General features: G+C 36.4%; 2 protein-coding genes across 7 annotated transcripts in view; both read right to left on the bottom strand.

Annotated features, from left to right (window-relative positions):
- The window catches only part of LOC122094120 (transcriptional corepressor LEUNIG-like), a 29,388-nt gene extending 13,175 nt beyond the window's left edge, over positions 1 to 16,213 (bottom strand). The window contains exons 1-10 of one of the 6 annotated variants that reach the window (XM_042664808.1): positions 16,096 to 16,213; positions 12,533 to 12,579; positions 12,325 to 12,422; positions 11,740 to 12,019; positions 11,597 to 11,645; positions 11,411 to 11,513; positions 9,825 to 9,874; positions 9,393 to 9,710; positions 8,708 to 8,914; positions 8,443 to 8,590 (exon numbers count right to left, since the gene is read on the bottom strand). In XM_042664808.1, coding sequence (XP_042520742.1) covers positions 8,443 to 8,590; positions 8,708 to 8,914; positions 9,393 to 9,710; positions 9,825 to 9,874; positions 11,411 to 11,513; positions 11,597 to 11,645; positions 11,740 to 12,019; positions 12,325 to 12,422; positions 12,533 to 12,567 — 1,288 coding nt within the window. In that variant the 5' untranslated portion in view covers positions 12,568 to 12,579; positions 16,096 to 16,213. Of the gene's footprint in view, positions 1 to 8,442; positions 8,591 to 8,707; positions 8,915 to 9,392; positions 9,711 to 9,824; positions 9,875 to 11,410; positions 11,514 to 11,596; positions 11,646 to 11,739; positions 12,020 to 12,324; positions 12,423 to 12,532; positions 13,161 to 16,095 lie in introns of those variants that run through there. The other 5 variants (XM_042664807.1, XM_042664805.1, XM_042664802.1 and 2 more) reach the window with 5 other exon arrangements.
- A 3,654-nt stretch (positions 16,214 to 19,867) lies between these two features.
- The window catches only part of LOC122092993 (transmembrane E3 ubiquitin-protein ligase FLY2-like), a 28,285-nt gene continuing 27,518 nt past the window's right edge, over positions 19,868 to 20,634 (bottom strand). Inside the window, exons 13-14 of the mRNA XM_042663275.1 lie at positions 20,390 to 20,556; positions 19,868 to 20,222 (exon numbers count right to left, since the gene is read on the bottom strand). Coding sequence (XP_042519209.1) covers positions 20,455 to 20,556 — 102 coding nt within the window. The 3' untranslated portion in view covers positions 19,868 to 20,222; positions 20,390 to 20,454. The remainder of the gene's footprint in view (positions 20,223 to 20,389; positions 20,557 to 20,634) is intronic.

Below are 20,634 nucleotides of genomic sequence, written 5' to 3'. Positions count from 1 at the left end.
CTAATGTACCCCTAATACATATATTCTAACAGGTTTCTTCTTTGGGATCACTGGTCTGCTCAGGCCCTTCCTGAGCCCCCTATTCCTGCTCCTAGTCTTTTGTCTGCCCCTAGCTCATCTTTGATCCCCCCCCTTGCTCTCCTTCTGGCCTCCTCAATGCTGACCCCTCCTTCTCCTCTATAAACCTTGAGACGCCTCTCCCTTTGGCTACCCCTGCTCCCTTCCTCCACTCCACCACCATCCCTTTTTCTCTACCTTCTCCTTGTTCCTTGCTATACGAAGAAACCTTGGAAGGTTCTTCTTTGGATCTTTGGTCTGCTCAGGCCCTTCCTAAGCCCCCTATTTCTGCTCTTGGTATTTTGTCTGCCCCTAGCTCATTTGTGATCCCCCGCCTTGCTCTCCCTCCAGCCTCCTCCTCGATGCTGACCCCTCCTCCTCTATACACCTTGAGAACCCTCTCCCTTTGGCTAATCATGCTCCCTTCATCCCCTCCACCACCATCCATGGTTCTCTGCTTTCCCCTTATTCCCTGTTATGCAACGAAACCTTGGAAGGTTCTTCTTTGGATCTCCGGTCTGCTTAGGCCCTTCATGAGCCCCCTATTTAGGGGTGTCAATCGGTAGGTTCAGTTCGGTTCGGTTCAGTTTCGGTCGGGTTGAATCAGTTTCAGTCTAGGAATGAGGGAGACCAAAACCAATCCGTTAAGAAACTCCGATTTTCGGTCGATTATTCACCCAAAAAGAAAATATCCACCACTGGGTACATAGTATGACTCCCAACACAAATTAGAAATAAACTAGAAAACCAACAATTAATAGCTCAAAACAAATCACTTATATAGCTCTCTTTCAATGAAATAAAATAAAAATTACATTATTAACCCCAAATGGCTAAATAAGTCACTACCATCCCTTATTAGAACTAAAACCCAGATTGGGCCAGTTCCATTTGGGGTAGATGCAGATCCAGCTATAGGCAGCTACACACTAAGAACAGAAAAACCTAGAAGGGACTCAAATGGCGGAGAGAAGAAACGATTGCAAACTATTTATCAAATCCACTTTGATACCAATTCAACTCAACTTAACTCAACTCAATTCAATCCATCCTTATCCCAACAAAATGGGGTCTGCTACATGGATCTTTTCCATCCAATCAGCTCTATTCCTCTTTGATACCATGTGACAAAATAGGAAGAGGTAATATAACCAGAGCAACACTGAAGAAAGGAAACACAAAAAGAAGAAAAGAAAGGGCCGCCAGTATAGCTAGATTAGATTAGTCTAACCATAGGGTTGCATTTTTATTTATAAACTTATGCATAATTACAATGACAATAATCCTGATGACAATTGAGAATAGTATCTATGAAGAATTACAATTAACCCCTTGATTGGAAAGTTATCATACAAAACTTCTCAACACTAATAATTCTATACATGTTGGTTTCGCTTGATTGTTAAACCAAAATATTCCCAATTACAATGTCACCAACTTCTCCTAGTGATTCAACCACTCTTTATGGTCCTTGGGAGTAGATGATAATGGTTCTATAGTCTATAGGTAGGGTGAATCATGGTTTTAAGTATCGGTGCATATCGTGCCGTATCTGCCGATACGTATCTGTATAGGTAGGCATCGGCACAATACATACCAATATGCTACAGGGAATTTTGGGCCCTCTTTTGTGTATCGGCATATCAGTAGTACCGTATCGTGCCGTACTATATCGGTACCGATACGTACGATACTCTGCAATACGAACTTTTGAAAATATGAAAATTCTCATGAGTATCGGTACGTATCGAACCGATACGGTACGATACGGCTACTTAACTCTGAATGTGCCTTTTGTTGTTTGAAACAAACACTTCAAACTCTCACCAACAGTTTTCTATATTTCTCTTCTTTCTTCCCCTTTGATTCACACACCTTTTTGGAGACTCAAATGGTAGATTGAAAGAAACATTGTGGAAGTGAATGGTTCAAAGAAGGACAAAAACATAGTCCAAGAAGAACCTTGAACTTGAAAGTTGAAAATTTTGAATAGTAAGTTCTTGAATCTTTACTCACTTTTTTCAACTGTAACCTTAGATTTTCAAGTTTTTTTACAAATCTAAGGTTCAGCATACTTAGAATCACATTTTGTGCATCATTATTACATGAAATCATTGGATTTATAAGGATTTACACACTTTTTTCAAGAGAAAATGAGGGTTTCAATTTTTTTCAAATTTCTTGGATCTACTCATGCTCAATGGTTAAAAATGTTTAGATTTTTTATAAGTTATGTAAAAACAAGTGTTCTACAACATCCATAGAAAATTTTGATTTTTCTCAAAAAAATATATTTTCTTAATTTTTTTTATTCAGAAATTAATTTTTTTAAAAAAAATCCCAAAAAAAAAAAATTTTTTTAGAAAATTTAGTTCATTCAACTCTTAAAAATAATGTCATAACTTATAATTACTAAATACAAGATTTCAAATGAAACCCACATTTTTTCCCCAAAAAAGTGAGGGTTTCAAATTTTTTTTATTTCTTAGATCTACTCAAATATATTGGTCCACACTTTGTTGATTTTTTATATGTTCTTTAAAAACATTTAATCTACAACTTCTATAAAAAATTTTAATTTTTCTAAATAGTTTTTATTTTTTATTTTTTTATTTATAAAATTAATTAAAAAAATGAGAAAAATACTAAAAAAATACAATTTTTTCATAAAATTCAGTTCATTTTAGTTTAAAAAATATATATATATAATTTAATTGGCCAATGACCATGATGTAAAATTAGATGCACAATTTTTTCAAAAAAAAGTGTGCATTTCAAGTTTATGTAAATTTGGAAAAATACAAAAAAATCTTTTTTTTTCTTTGGATGCATCTCATTTTAGTTTCTAAAAAAATGCTATTATGTACAAAATACTAAATCAATAAATATGCATATTAAGATTCATTATGTATCTTTGTAGGAAGATGGCGCCTAAAGAACGGACTAACGATATTGGATGGGCTACAGCCGAGAAAGTACAAGGCAATAGGTTGTGTACAAAATGCAATTACTGTGATACTATCCACCTAGGAGGTGGAATTACCAGACATAAACAACATTTGGCTGGAGGATTTTCTAATGTTGCCAAATGTACAAGTGCCCAGATGAAATAAGCAAAGCAATGAGGAAGCACTTAAGGGGAAGTAGAGATAAAGCAAAGAAAGTTGTTGACGAAGATGATAGATTGGTTGAGAATCTAAGGGATCATGAGGATTATGAAGGATCTAATATGGAGGCAGAGGATGAAGATCAACAGCTTGCACGAGCGATGCATATTTCAAGGGAGGAAGCAAAAGAAAAACAATGGATAGCAGAACAGCTGAGAAGAAGTCAATCTGTAGGACCTAGGCGTGGTGGCCCGATGATTTATGAACAAGGTTCTGGCTCTAGAAGTCGTCCAAGTGTAGATATTGGAGGCACTGTGAAGGGCATGTTTGATAAAGTTACCTCCAGTGGTAAAAGTAGGGGGAAAAAGAGCCCAGAAATTAGAGATATGAGAGATGCACCATATAAACATCATGATGAAGGGCAACAAAGGATTGAAGAGGCTTTCCAACCAAAAACATTGAGTAAGAAAATTGGGAAAGCAATCTCTAGGTGGTTCCACAGTTCTATGATTCCACCTCACAAAGCTAAAGATCCGTACTTCAAGGCTATGGTCAAGGAGATTCAGACATGTGGGAAAAATGTGAAGCCACCCACACCCCATGAAATTGCAGGGCCATACTTAGATACTATTGTGAAAGAGGTGGATGAATACATTGAAGAGTTTAAATACAAGTGGCCTGAATATGGAGTGACCATCATGTGTGATGGGTGGAGTGGACCGACGAGGATGTCCATCATCAATTTTCTGATATATTGTGATGGGAAAACAATATTCCATAAGTCTTTCAACGCATCTTCAGATATCAAGGACTCAATGTATTTGTTTAAATTAATGGATGAAGTTGTTCAGGAAGTTGGGCCAGATTATGTTGTCCAGGTTGTGACTGACAATGCCTCTAATTTCAAAAAGGCTGGTACTTTACTTATGGTGAAGTATCCCACCTTATACTGGACCAACATTGGCCACTCCTGAGCAGTACAGAAGATTCTACAATGAATGGGAGACCCACTACCATAAATATTTCGACTAGGGTAATTATTGTGCCTATATTCGACAAGTGCAGAATATCATCTTAGTTGCTCCTATTGAAGAAGAAGGTCCTAGCCAAGGATTTGAACCACCACGACACTCTTTAGAGCACTCATCATAGTGGCAATGGCAATAAGGAAAGAAAAAACTGTAAGAAACTCAAACCTCATCATTTTGAACATTTTCAACTCAATATATTTGTATATCAATACAATACCTTCTACTTAAGTATTTATGCATTCTACATATTATATATAGCTTTTTTTAACTGTTTTTTTATGCAAAAGTGTATAAAAATGTGTTCCCTATCCATTTATGTGCGTATCTTTAGTGTATCTTAGCGTATCTCCGATACGATACGATACCCTCCGATACGTATCTTAATTTTGACCGACCGATACCAATACTTTAATCCTTGGGGTGAATATGACAAAAGGGCTCACCAATTCTTTGATGATTAGTTTGAAGGGGATACATCTAAAGAGAGCTGTCGATGCATAGTAAGCCATTGGCCCATGAACAAACTGTCAAATGGTTTCCTGAAAAAGTTTAGTATTTCTCTGCTCCTACATGGTTGAAAATTTAACTAGAAGGATGCTAGTCAAGAGATAAAAGTCGATTCAATGTAAAACAATGATGTCTCTTATCACTCTGCCTGTGATTGCTGTTCCTATGGTGCTGCATCATGTCCTGCATTAGGGCAATGTTTTCTCAACTAGAGGATGATCTTTGATGGTCTGCGGTTTGCTCTTTGTGGCTGCTAGTGCTGATATCTCACTTGCAGATTGTGTTTGACGGTCTCCAATCTGTGTTATATTGCTGCTACCGTTGATCTCTCACTTGCAGTACTGCTATTGATGTTTTCTCACCTGTGGCACTCTTATTTTTGGGCTTATGACACGCCCTGTTTTGGTTATCATATTGCACCTTGCGATCTGGCTGCTATTTTTAAAAGATCTCCTTTATCGAATACATTATTGGATCTTTCCCCTGTTTCAGGCAGTACATTTGTTTCTCCCTTGCGTTATTCCTTTTCAGTGATTCCTCCCACTCAAGGTTCAAGAACTCGTTTCGTTCAGTGTTTCCAAATGAAACCACCGAAATACCGAAATTTCGGTAAAATTTCATCGAAACAGAGTTCTTTTTTCCATGTGTTTCGCTCGGCAATATTTTGGAGCTAGTTAATGGCTGAAGTGGCCCAAATTAGTGAAATGAGCGAAATGAAATGACCGAGATGGCCGAAATTTCAACGAAATAGTGCTTTTTCTTTTTTTTCTTTTCTTCTTCTTTTTTTTTTTTTTTTTTTTTTTTTTTTTTTGCAGAAATGACAGAAATATGACCGAGATGACCGAAATTATGCACTTTTTTTTGGTTTCGTATGCCATTTTTGTTTCGGTAAAAAAAAAATACCGAAATGTCCAAGATTTCGGCAAGTTTATGAACCATGTTCCCACTTCCATCAGCAGGTACCATCCCCTTTCCTCTATTCTTTTATTCATTTTTTCTCCCATCATCTATCCATCCTTCTTCTATTTTTGTTTCTCTTTGACTCTTTCTCCTTTCCTGTTCTAGCATTAACATGGGCAGCAACAGGGAGTTTTCAATATCCACAGTTTCTTTACCATTCACCTCGATATTTGGGGTTTAGGCCACTGATTAATGGTGAACCAAACCCCTGAAACTCAGACCTCAAATCCCCTTCTACAGAGAACCAAACCAGCAAACCAGGCTGGTTCCTGAACTATCATCTAACAGTATTTGCAGAATTTTTATTGACTTTTCTCCCTTCTGTCTTAAGTGCTTGTTGTGTAGAATCAATAGGTCTGCCAGTTAATGACCTCCCTCTAAAATTCCTATTCAATCAGGATCCTGTGGAGTGAGTTCTCTCAATCGAAGGAGGTTGAATTCTACCGCTGGTTTTCTTCTCTTATCATAGGAGGAAGAAGACAAATTGGTGATGCAATTTTATATATCACCATAAGTCCCCTTTTTCCAAAATTACCCTCCCCTATTTTCCTAAACCTACTCTTGTCCTTATGTTACTCATTCCAAGTTTGCCCCTCGTTTATTTGTAATCCCTATTTCATTCCTTCCCCTTTATCTACCCAAGAGCTCGTTGAACATTATGGTTGATTGCCAGATTCTGCTATTTCATTGTAATTTATTGGGTTTTACCTCCTTTGGGCAGGTCTACAAGTGATCCCAAGGCAGGCTGGGTTTTAAACCATGTGTGAATTAATTACAGATTTTCTATTATCTTGCTCATCTTGGCTATTATTTGATTTGGTAACTCACTGAATGTCAACCCGGGCCATTTTTTCTCTGAGATTGATGTCTATGGTCAAATCTGGGATTTACGTATCTACAATGGTGAACTAAAAGATCTGATTTGGTCAGACGAATGCATAGTTAATGTGAATGTCTTGGTTACCCGTTTATTTTCTGCTGATGTGTTGGTTGTGTATGCAATATGATGATGAATTATTCCTTCTTGTCTCTGATGCGTTCATTGTTTGTCCACGTATAGCACTACATGTGAGGAGCAAATTGGAGATTATTATCTGAGATATTTGAAGATTATGATTATTCTCTACCTGTGTCATCAACATAGTGTTATCTTCTCATTTAAAGATTATTTGAAGAACATAAATAAGACCTTAGTTCACGTCTCCTTGATACATGAAGTGCCAATCCTAACTAGACAATAACATCTCGGCTTCTGGTGTTGAATGGGCATAATTACCGGGGAGAAGATGGTACATACTAATAGGTGTGATGTTAATTTCATCTCAAAAGGCAGAAACTGATTACTTTTGCAAACATTTGAAGGATTGGTCATGGGAATCTATCAAAAAAATTTGGGATCTGTTGGAGTTTTTGCAGCAGACAATTTTTGAGATCTTTATCAGTTTTTACAGCTGACCAAGTGCATTGTTTTTCCTAAATGGTGTATATAAAAATAGTCCCAGAAGGGAATAAGTTGGGGAACCTGTAGCTGTAAACATATTCTAACAAAGTACTCAAATTACCTTCTTTTTTCTTACATATAAAAAGAAATACAATTTTTCCTCTCTTACTAGCAAGCTATACATAAAACTATCTTTTAATTTTATTTTTTTTTCCAAGCCCTGAGTAAGTACCATGTGTATTTCAACATTCCATGGAATTTAAGTGAAATTTTCAAATTTTCAACTCATATCTTCATCTCTGCTTAGATTTTTCATTGTTTTCTACCTTCCTAGTATTTTTTCTGGGATTTAGCGTCCCAAATATCCAACTCTTGGATATCAGACTGCTCACAGGCCCCAAGGATAGGTGGAAACAGATCTGAACTAATACAGAATTTTGGACTGATAACAGATTTCAGATCTGAAGTCGGAACAGAACAGTAGAAACCCAGATTCAACTAAAAAGAACAGAATATAAAATCAATTTATTTTCAGATCTGGAACTTACTTATATAGCAGAGAATACCAAACAATGGAGTCTCGACTAGTTGGTTCTACAGGTCAGCACATGAGTAGACTGATAGGAGAAGAAACATAGAAGAAGAAAGAGGAGACATTGGCTTTACTGGGACTGTGAACACTGAACAGTATCGTGAAGAAGACCTTACAGAAAAAGAGAAGAGAGGGATAGGGGAAAGAGCTCATAACTTACACACTTTCACAAATAAACTCTTATTCAACTGTGTAATCTGATGGGTGGTTACACTATTATTCAAAAAACTTAAAACTAGAAACCTAATAAGAACTTCAAACACTTTTAACACCCAGACATAGTCTAATAGAATTAAACAAATACTAAGTAACCTAATTAGACTTAAACATTAACTCATAAAATGCTCCTAATCACTCTCCTACACTGAATTAATTAAATAGACTCTAAACATAACTTTATCTAACTAATAAGCATCCTAATCTAACTCAAAACACTTAAGACGCTAATCTCGTGTACCCACTGTGGATTTGGGTCTTATTTGAATCCATTACAAATTAAAAAAAAATAATAATAATAAAAAATAAAAAAAAATTCATAACCAAGTACTATTAAAAACAGACCCTAATATTGCACCGTAACTGCATTAAATATCTACCAAAAATGAAATTTCAGAGGATAGAAATTTACAACTAGTAGACATTGGATAAGAACATTTTACTGTCACCATGTCCTATTAAGTATACCATACACTAGATCCAAAGCATAAACCAAAACCTTTCCTTTTTCATAAGCATTAAAAAAATCACCTTTGGGAACCATCCTGTTACGCGCAGTAGAACTCTGCAACATAGTGCTGAATGGGGTACCCCTCAGATCATCAATGCCAGTATCATGGGACAAGAACGATTCCACATTTGCATCTGATGAGCCCTCTGCCACATCAGGCCTACCCTCCTAAAATTGGAGTTATCATGATATGATGGTCAAGATAATGTATGGATACTACGCAGACAGACTGAAAGGAAATTTTTAGTAATCACATAAAAACTTTAACACACACAATAATACCACCTTTCCTGAAGTTTCAGCCAATCCAGTTCTATCAGTGCCATGCGTATCTAGCTTTCTTGAAGTCCTGTAGTTTTGTAATAAAGCAATAGGGGTAGAAATTTTATCGCGTGGTGGCATCAGAGATTCTGCATAAGCCCCAGGAGTATCTCTTGCCATGGTACCACTTGCAGCCACAGGATATGACAATTCCTTCCTCTTTCTTCCTCCCTGAATCAGAACATGCATATATCAAGGACAAACATAACAAGAATAAAATATTAATAACCTGCATCGCTGTATAGATGGCGACTGGAAAAGGCTCTGTAAATGACACATTTCAAGCAGACAAACTGAATAATACAATTAGGATTGTGAGAGAAGCTATCAACCTTTGGCAACTCTAACCCAACCATTACATAAATAAATATTTTCCCACAATATATAAATTTGTAGTTGTAACAAGTGTTTAAGTTCTTTAATACAAATAACAACAATTTCCCCTACCTGGATTTGTTACACGTGCTTTCATTGTTTATGCATAATGCATGTACAAGTGTTAACGAATGTATGTGGTATGTATGTATGTATTCGTGTACATGTCTCTATATGTGTGTCCCCGCATGTGTGCATGTATGCCCCTTGTCAGTCTTCTATCAGCAACAGGTCACAATTTTAAAAAGTAAGCTTTTAAAATATTGGCATGCACCTCATATTTTGGTACGTCACCACTAGTTTTTGGGACTGCATTAGTTGAAGAAGAAATGATTCGTTGAGAATCAACACAACCATCCCTTTGTTCAACATTCACATTCAAGCCATGCTTTAGAAGCATCAACCTTCGCAGATCCAAATTAGATGAGGTCCCTGAAAGAGATGACATCAGGTTTGTTGGTGTATGTGTGAGTGACTGAGCAATGAGCTCTTGCTGACGTTGAGCTGCCATCATCTGATACTGTTGGATTGGTGTCTGCAAATGTGACTTTAATACTTGCCTCCCCAAACCTGGGGGAATTTGGTCAATACCCTGTGCAGAGATCACAGATAATTAAAAAGGGTAGGAAAAGAGACACTTCTGTATCATAAACCTTGAAGGGTATAGACTAAATCTTTACAAAATGGAACTGGTAGATTCACTTACAGCTAAAGGCCAGCCACTCAAAGGCACTGAACCAATGCCTTTGTTTAACTCTGCAAGAAGATGACCATGGGATTCTTTAAACATCAAATAGAACATGACCTTGCATTGATATTTTAAGAACTTAAGAATAACTGCAACTTTCTTTGCAATTGGAATCAAAATAAGTGGCATGGTAATGCATAAAGTGATCAAATATTTCTACTCAAAAGGGAAAATATAGAGTAATACAAGAATATTTAGTGAATAATACATTTAAGTAATACACATTACACAATTTTTTGTATCTCCTGAATATATGCTCTACAATATGTACCTAATTTGGAAATTTAGAAGGTATGCAAATAATAAACATATTCAGGTCTAGGTTGTCTGGTTCCCAGGTTGGCTTGGGTCATTAACCAAACCCACGCAAAACCTAAGCTTCATTTAAGTGTAGCCTAGACTATACCATAAAGATAATAACCCAAGAAAGCCACAAGTGCCCAATCCAACTATAAAACAACGAACAACATCCAAAACCTTATCCCAACTTAAGAGCGTTGGTGATCAACTACAGAAAGCCTGAGCCAAACCCACCCACAGGATCAACCTGAGGTTGGCCTTAGGGTATATCCCCTAGCCTTCCCAACCTGTTTGATGCTCCCCAAATGTTATTGTGGGGTTTGATAGGATTAAAAAAAAATCAAGATCGGATGGTTCATTGAATGATTCAGTGGCATATTAACGGGAATTGAAGAAAAATAGAATAAAAGACGCCTAGGAAACCACATCTAAGGTTTCAAGGCAATAACACATTGTTGCAAGGAAAGCTCAACTTTTTCAAACATTCCACAAGAAGATATAATACCTTACGCATGCCTAAAATCCAAGCTTGGTATATCCCCTAGCCTTCCCAACCTGTTTGATGCTCCCCAAATGTTATGTTTTGAGTTATTTACTTTATTAAGTGTACTAGAGTGATTATAAGTCTTTTTATGAGTCAAATTAGAATTTTAGAAAGTCTTCCTCCCAAGAAGGTCGATCTCATCTCCCTTCCTTCCCCTTCCATCGATCTGATTTCTTCCCACAACAACATAGTTGCTTCTTTTACCTAGATCTGATCACATATTTGATCACTGGGCCTACTTGCATCTGAGATCCATGATCTGGATTTTCAGATTGCAACATGGTGCCATGTCAAACACCCACCCCCTGTACTTCTTTCTGGTATGTGAAACCGATCAAGTGCAAAATATTCATAGCAAAGAGAAACATGTCAACATAGTGTGTGCCTAATAATCAGATTTTAATATCCAAAGCTGATACTGTAGGAAATGTTAAAACAATGGAATAAAATCCCAAATCAACAAAGTTGGATCAATGAGCTGGCTAGATATTTAATTTAAACACGAAAAAGGGTTAAAGACACCCTGGACCTCAATAGTTACCAAAATTGATCTCAACATGATAGAATAGATCAAGCAACAAATGTAAATGATAAGATAATCAATCTTTTGGAAGTCTAACTAACGCTTTGTAAAATAGAAGGGTGAAGAGAAAATCTCTGAATGAAAAACAGAAGGGCTTCAACCAGAATATAAACAAACCAGCTTCAGGAGGCGCAGTTATGGGGATCATGGCTTTTGGAACACCAAAGAGAGTTGGCTCTGAGGGATGCAACCTGCTCAAACCAACACCTTGTCTGCCACCCTGCACAAGAAGCAGCCTTCGATCAAACAGTAATAAAAAAAAATGGAACTGGCCTTTGTCAACTAGACTAGTTAAGCACATACTCTCATAAAAATCTGTTGAGTCTCTGCACAAGCTTGTTGTTGTACATTGCTGTAAAATCAAAAGAGGTATTAAAGGAATAAATATTAACTTTTAGAATAGGAGCAATCCACCAAATTTAAGTATAGAGAGAAGCCGGGAATACCCAAGACTTTGAACCATTGATTTGTAGGAAGCCATTTTTTCACAATTGGCAAGCCGGACATTGGGTGGCAAAGCTTTAGATAAAGGATGTCTGAGACGTTCCCCCCCACCTATTTGGGCAGCCAACATGCCAGCCGGTGGCATTTTTGCAACATCAATTTCTATAGGAAGCTGTCCAAGTCTTTGCTGATTCATCTCACATTGCTGCAGCTCTCTATAGAAATACTTATCATAGAATAATGACCACCAATCCACTAAAAAACCTTCAGGACAATCAAGCGCTGAAAAGAGAACCCCAAATATCTTGTTACAAATCAACAATCTACAACAATGTGTCAATTCCATGGAGGTTTCCCTTCAACAGACTGAAATATTTCTTCAGAATAAGGAGAAGTTGATATATCAGGTTCATAACAAGGGGCAAAGATTAAATGACAGCGAAAGAAACTATGAATTCATTCAAATAAAACCTGACCCACATAAAGTTACAGCTAAATTATTCGTTTCAATCCATAAATTCAATCACCGCCTGGAAAAGAAGAGGGAAATGGTTAGGAGACGGAGCATAAGGTAAAGAAGATATCACCTGCAGTTTTGGAAGGAATATTTGCCTCCTTCTTGAATGTCTGGGCAGCCTTGTACAGCTTCCTTTTCACCATATAATCATGAATGTAGAAATTAAGCCTGCACAAGAAACCAACCAAATCGCCAAACAAGAAAATAAACCAACAACAACAACAACAACAACTATAGCAGCAATGAAAAACCAAAAACACAAAAACACAGATACCCACATCTTGTCTGCTTCCCAGTCAATATCCTCCATCATCAGCTCCACTTCCTGCAAACAACTAAAACCTCATCACTTCACAGTATCAGGCTAGAGAAAGAAAAAATGCTGTCACATGGATATTGAAAATGAGAAAATCCAAGACCAAATTATACCTAAAATATAAGATAACAACCAATCAAGAAAATGAAAAGCTTAGTTAACAAACAATTCCTCAAGAATCAAACAAGAAACAGAGATCAACACAATAAGCGTCGTGAAGACAGAGGAAAGATTACACTACTGAAAGCAAGTGAACGGTAGAGAGAAGGAAAGATGCAGAGAAGTAAAAGAGAAAGGAGTTTCAGAAAGAGGGGTGTTGCTATAGTTCGTGGTTGCGAAGCACAAGAGAAGGCGACAGAGAAGCAGCCATGCAAAATGGGAAAACGAAAATAGAGTTTTTTTTTTTTTTTTTTTAAGAGAATGCCAACAACAATAATGGGTTTTTTCATTCTTCATTAAATACTTCCCTCCCTTCTCTGTATTGAGTTTTGCTCTCGGACTCATTCTATTACCGCCTTACTTTAACCAGGGAAGGGTTAAAAATCTCTCTCTCTCTCTCACGTTCTCAACGCAGATACCAGAGACAAGAGTAGAGTTGAGAGAGTCCAAAGGGAGTCCAGATAGTCTAGAGTCTAGAAGAGCAGAGTAGACTGAGGCAGCGTGAAAGGAACGGCTGGGGATTTGGCGCCAATGCCGAATATGTGGGTCCCAGAGGGACCACTCCAGTTGTCAATCGAGGGATCAAAACACCAGCTCTATTTTATGAATCTTGGACACATAAACCATTCCCTTTTTTAATGAAAACTTAGCTATCAAATCATAATTGATACTCCAATTGTGTCAGAATCCGAGAATCCCAGATGCCCATCATTTATTTTTTCTTTTTCTTCTAAAAGATGCCCAGCCCAATAACATGGAAAAATCTTGGCTAATCTCATTAGCATTTTAAGTTTTTTTTTTTTATTCTATTTATGAGGGCCAATGAGAGTATACGAGGACACATTCACGAAAGGGTCGTCTTTTTCCAAACCTACTAATGTTAGAAAAACAAATCCCAGATGCTCTTTTTTCTTATTTTTTTTTTTTTTTTTCTTTGTTTTTCTAAAAGATTTCAACCCAAAAAAATGAAAAAGTCTTGCCCATCTTCAAACCAAAGCATATTATTTTTTTTTTTTAAGAGAAGTGTTTTTTGTGGAAGAATGCAATGCATATCTATTTGTGAGGCCAATGAGAGCACATAAGAACACAACCATGGAAAAGGTCATCTCTTTTAAACCTACTCAACATTAGGAGTTGTGGAGCCTCCTAATGTTAGAAAAACATATGCATTTGAAACAAACTTTGATTTTGTTTTCCATTTTTCTTGTATAAAGAACAATTCAAAATACAAAATGTCATTTTCCCATTGGCCGAATCATATAGAACAATACAAAGGTCATAATTTCATCCTTTCACTGATACGACCAGCCAAATAGGGCTTGTCAAATCAAGTTACAACAGAGTTAAATCTGTACAAGGGTTAAACCAAGTTGAAAATGATCAATAAAAGTCAATTTGGATCAAGGTCGATCAATAGGTCAGTGCAATCCATTAGGACCGAAACAGAATGGATGGATGAGTTTCCTTCATGGATAAATAAATAAAGTCAAAGAATGATAAAACCGAACCCACAAGACCAATGCTGAAGCCCTCAATAATCAACATTATTTCATGCATTAAGCCAAAAGTGCATGTGTTCTCAGGGCGTAGATGCGTCACACCATAATAATGGTGGTAATTGTTAATTTACCCAGAATTTTATAAGCCCAAGCTCAAATCTATTGAAACCAACTTCAAAACCTTTTTTTTTTTTTTTTTTTTGAAGCAATCAAAATCAAAATCAACGGTCAACAGGTCGATGGATTGGACTATTAGATCAAGGGCCCGTTTGATAACGTTTCAAGAAACGTGTTTCTACCGTTTCTGGGATACAGAAAAGGTAGAAACGGAATAAAAAGCATTTGATAAAACTGTTTCTTTTCACTTGTTTTCAGAAATAAAAATTGAAATTTCTTCCTATTTATGGTTCAAGAAACGACCTAGGCAAAACAAATAGAACTTGTTTCGCTGTATCTGGAAACAACCCGTGGTCATTCTTTTCACTGGTTACTATCGACTTCCAAAAACATGACTATCAAACACCTTCAATTCTGTTTGTGTTTCTAAAAACGAAAATTTATGTTTCTGCCATTTCTTGAAACAGAAACAGCAGAAACATTATCAAACGGGCCCCAAGTTTGAGGTTGAGGTTAAGGTTGAGGTTTGCACTTCCTTGGATATACCTTCCAAACCTTGCTTTAAAAGGTTCAAAACATGTGCATGGTTAGATGTATCTAAGGCCGTAGATGTGTCATCTTTGAACGGTTTCGTTCTTCCTCCTTCCCGAAATCGAGAAACAAGGATAGAAAGCAAGCTGATCAAGAGGGGGTCCCCTTTAGATAAAACCCCCTATGCCTAATTATTATCTAAACCCTCTCCTTCCAACAATAAATTCTAATAGTGAGTGGGCATAGCAATAGTTTCCATTTTCCTACTCCTTTTTATTGTTTGGTAGAATAGTTTGTTACATTTTGAATCGATTCTTTCATGATTCGAAGGTTGATCGACAACAATGAAGGATGCTCAGATGGGAGAAGTAGAAACCTTCGACTTCCATGCTTTTTTCTTTTTTTTTGATAAAAGGTTGAAGGCAACCATCCCATTGTTACACATTTCCTTAAACATGAATAAATTCTTTCAAAACTCGAATTTCCTAAACTAGGAAATTGAATCCAACTGGGATTCGGCTTCTAATTGAAAATTTGGTTTCCTAAATTAAAAAGGAGATCAATAAAAAGAAACAAATAGAGGTTCCCAAAATGGAAACAAAAATCCTATTGGATTCAAACTTCCAGATATTAATTTTTGTTTTGCAGGTCTATTATGAGAGAAAAAACCGACAATTAAGGGTTGCATACCTTGCGCGCATGGCTCATTTGCTAGCTACACCATCGCTGCTAGGAGGTCAGCTATATATATAAATATATATATATATATATCAATATATCTTTTGTTGACATCAGCATATATAGGTTTGCAAGATCAATAAAAATGAACAAAAATGGCCATAAAATTAACAAAAAAAACTCATAGTTGATCATCTCTTTGCATATATGCACGCAACAGATTCAAAGCGTGTATGCACGTTGTTGCTTCCAAAAATTGGTCAACAGCCCCTGCTACCCACCTTACACACATTAGCCCGAGTCGGTGGCTTTTGCGCACATAATTCGTAATTATTGAAAATTATATTTAACAGTTCGAATGATTGATCAAAATTGTAAAATCATTGTGTAAAATCGAAATCATGATTGATTCTTGTTCCATGTGCTCTGATACCACTTATTAGAAAAAATGTATTAGTTTAATCCGAAACCCTAATGGAGTAATCCGCACAAAGAATCAAAAAATAGTCAAATTGAAATCATGGAGAAATAAGATGTGTACCTTGCACCTAACTATGTCGATGACGAATGAACTTGGGATGATGAATGATGTCCCTGCAACAAGTTCTCCTTTTGGTCTCTGCAATCTCCCACTTGGATTCTTAGCACAAATCTATGAGTGAAATTGTGTTCTTCGTAATGGTGACTACAAACCATAGAGACTATTATAGTAACCTCCCTAGCCCTAACCTATTCCCAAAATATGTTAGACTGGGTTTATCTCCCTTGAGTGGGCCCAACCACTATGGGCCCAATAGGTCACTTGTATTAGTGAAGCCCACAAACCCAACACCTAAACCTCTAAATTTAGCTTCCTAGTTATCACGCTTTAGAGGATCTTTTAGCAAGTTGAGTCATTTGAAAGAGATCTTGAAACCCTAGATTCTTTGTGAACTTTGGGCGCTTCGCCAATGAGATTCACTCTCTCTCTCTCTCTCTCTCTCTCTCTCTCATATTTCAAAACTTCTTCTCCAAGTAAGGTTTTCCTCTTCTTCTTTTGATTTTCTTACATTATTTGATTGTTTTCTTCTCCTTTCCTTTGATATATTGTTGTGATCAAAATCGAACCGTTGTCATGGAGGTACCTACAAAATAAAAAGAGAGGCTGGAGTGGGGCTTTGAGAGGGATTCTCCGATTCCTAAGTCAGTGTTTTGGATATTAATAATCAATTGGGAGCATTAAAAAGTGAGAGAAGGATTGACTTGCTTTCTTTTATTATTATTTTTTTTCTCTTTTTATATGATATGTGTAATAAAGTCCTAATCCCAATAAAGGGGGAAAGTCTTGCTCACCCTCGTAAGCCAATGCCTTGAGTGTACATTCTTTTTTTAGACATTCAAACTATTATGAAGATTGAAATATTGGCGATTATACCAAACCATTCTTCCGACGAAGTGGTGTAAATAGAGCCTTCTTCCTCTGTTCCAATCTTCTATCTTGAGAAGCGAGGGAACATGTCTAGGTAGGGGAATCTGGATAGTGCATTATAGTCTAGACCCGAATGAGTTCTCTAATTTCTAAGCTTTCATCTCGGGCTCTATCCCATGCCGTATAAATACTTTCGTTTATCGAATCCCTTTTAAGGTTTTCTTTGTCCACAAACATTGATTGTTACTAGTGGACAGTCCTTCATTTTATAATCGGGTTTTTAGATGTCATATGTTGTACCATACACCTATTGGAGAGACGATTTTTGGAGTATCAATATTAATGTGAGGGTAGTGATTGCAAGCCTACCTTTATAGGTGGTGGTTGTATACGTATAGATTTTTATTTAATTTGCATGCCATATTCTTATGTTTTACGCATGCATCTAGGTTAAGTACTCTTCATTTGTATTCAATTTAAAATCTTGAATTTAGTATTAGGTATTTGCATGTTATTTGCATCTATCATATATTATTTACCTTATGGGTTTCATGTTCTTACATGTTTCATTTTCTTTCGCTAATTTTACTCTTAGAATAGGGATTTTTGCCAGCAATTTAGATTTTTGCCAATGATTCATATTTTTATCACTTTGAATTCGATTTTTTTTTTCTGCTTTCACCACGCAATCATCTTCCTTTGGTCTTGTGGTATATTATATAGATATGTTGCATTAATTGTATTATATTTTTGTTTAGAGTAAGAGATCAATGCCTGATCATGTGGCCCTGGAAGTGCGCATACGAGCATCAGGATGAATGTGTTTTTTTATTTCACAAAGGGGTGTGGCGAACAAAGTTCCCTTGTCTAAATCATTATTAATAGAGGATTGCCTCTAGTATGGTGTAAATAAAATATGCATCCATAATGGTGAAAGACAACTGTTAACTCAATGGATTGGTGTCCTGCTTGAGTTCATTGGTTGGACTTTTTTCTCTCTCTTCTTCTTCTTTTTTTCTTTCTTTCTTTCTTCTTCTTCTTCTTCCTTTTTTTTTTTTTTTTTTTTTTTTTTTTTTTTTTTTTTGTGAAATCCTCTCTTTAAACTTGGTCATAAGGCACCCTTTCCCACTTCTCCACTCTATCTTACAGCTGTGGGCCATATTTTGGTTCCAAATTCTCCACATGTCTATTTCAAATTCAATATTCCAAGAACAAAACTGAATCCCACTTAGAAATTCCAAAGGACTTTACGACCAGTTCTCACCTTCCCACAGTCATACATCATTAAATGTGGAAGGCTTTATTAGAATAAAGTAGAGCATCTCTGCATCCATAAGGGTGATGATGGAAATGTATTCTAATTTTGGGATAAAATTTTTTGTTCGAAAGCAATCTTGAGTCATAGATAAAGTAGGCATGTAATGATCACCGTGTCTCTCTTGGGGAGTGTGTGCCGTAATGTTTGGTGAATGCTCTTTGATAGAAAACACTTGCCCTTTTAATTTTATTCGATCTGTTGGTTGTTTTAGCTTCTACAACATTGTTTTGTCCTTGTTTAGAATTCTTTTTTTTTTTTGATAAAAAGAAAATCATTCATTAAAAAAAAAAAAAAAAAGATGAATAGTCTCAGAACAAGTTCACATAGCCAAAGAATGGCATGTGATCACTCTGTCTTACACGAAATTCACATGATTGAAGAAAATTAATTAATTAATTAACAATAAAAGTAAATCCTGGTGAACGATGATGACATTTAACCTTTCCCAAGTCCTGTGACATTAAGAGAAAGAAGAAAAGAGCCCCTCACCCAACCGGCCCCAACTTTATGCAGATCATCTTTTATTCATTGTAATTCTTGTCATGGATGGTCCCGTGGAGTCAAGAAGTCTGATCTGATATGTTCCATCAGTTCAAGGGCCTTTTTATTTGTTTGGTACTTTAAAGAAGGGAAAAAAAAACCCTCTTCACACCATGAAGCCATCAAGGTGGATTTTATCTAAAACAATTAGATGTGCTTTCTTGATATATGAAGCTTTACCACGTATTGCAATTGGATCTAATAAGTTTGAAGACTCTCAAGACATAGTTTGAAAACTCGGTGATATCTCGGATATGTCAGTTTTTTTTTTTTAGTCGAAAGGAAATTGCATACAAAACATAAAAGACAAATTTTGGCTATTTTGATCATTTCGATCCAAAAAATACACTATTTCATTGAAATTTCGATCATCTCATTCATTTCACTAATCATTAGCCCCCCAAAATAACCAAATGAAACACACAAAAAAATACAATGTTTAGCTAGAATTTTGATGATTTTAAAACCATCGAAACAAGTAATTCCACCACTGGCTACGAAACATAAAAGCAAATTTTATGATTCTAACCTCATTAGAACTACGAATCAAGCCTCATGTGGGTATCGATAACAAAATTTCCCAATCCTCAGAGAAGGGAGAACTATTTTCTCATGCACCACAAGTGCAATGCTTCTTAGGGAACTTAACCCTTCTCTGACAAAGCAATGTAAGGAATCGTTGTAGCATTTCATGAGGTCTCCTTCAATGCCCTTGGGTTGCAAAACCCTTGCTTCTCAAAACACTTTTAAGGTTTCAAAAACCTGACACTCACAAGAATAAGAGGTACTCGTTGGAAACTACTAATTAGTTTTATAAAACCATGCAAGCTTTTGTCTCCCTCACTAGTTACAAATTTGGATAAGAACCCCTAATATGTGCTATACATAATCCTATATTTGGTAAAATAGGGAAGGGTTAGAATCCAATTATGATATTTTTACCAATAAGTATACCTCTAGTAACCAACTTTTCAACACATCTACCTTTCTGAACTGATTGAATCATGTTCCACACGAAGGAGCATGATTGATTCTGCAACATGCTACTTTAATCAAAATGACCCACTTTAATCTGTATGCATATCAACAACTTGTTTGATGTTTCTACATTCCGATTCACAAACAGCTGATTTCTACGAATTTTTCGATTTCAATTAGAACAAAGAACACATTCAGGGGGTTCCTAACCCAACGAGAATTAAATACAGAATTGGGAAGGACTCATCCCTGTTATGTAAATGACAAAATTGTAGCTGAACAGTATATACATCATACAGAGAATACAAAAGATTATGAAGTAAATGAACACCCCAATAGGCCTCCAAAAGTCTGAATTCAGAATGCTGTATCTAAGATATCTTGGGTGGACGTGATCTTGCAGAAGTTGGTGTTATTTGCCTACCTGAAATGAATATTGGCAGTCAGTCACTAGCAGCTCAGGAACAAGTTTTTTTTTTTTTGGTTGTGGGGGAGGGGGGGGGGGGGAGAGAGAGAGAGAGAGAGATTGGCAGTGGGGTGTACATAAATAAAAGAGATTTGGAAGTAGTTCATGCACACATCAATCCTTACCGCAGAAGTTTTCAGAGTGGACAATGTCAGTTGAATCTAAGAATATACAAACAGGGCAGGAGGACCTAAGCGGGTGGAAGGGGACGCCGGCAAGTGGGGCATTCCATTTTTATATCCATCCACCTTTGTAAACAACCAGAGTGGAAGAAATGATCACATGGTGTAACCTATGGAAGGACATGTATCAGAGTGAGTTCATGGATACAAAAAAATAGTCACCTCGTTTTTTCCTTCTTTTTTTTTTT

This window comes from Macadamia integrifolia, chromosome 11, assembly GCF_013358625.1.
Source record: "Macadamia integrifolia cultivar HAES 741 chromosome 11, SCU_Mint_v3, whole genome shotgun sequence".
In the NCBI taxonomy this organism is placed as follows: domain Eukaryota; kingdom Viridiplantae; phylum Streptophyta; class Magnoliopsida; order Proteales; family Proteaceae; genus Macadamia; species Macadamia integrifolia.
The sequence above is the reverse complement of the archived record's forward strand: the minus strand, read 5'-3'. Positions and strand labels throughout refer to the sequence as shown.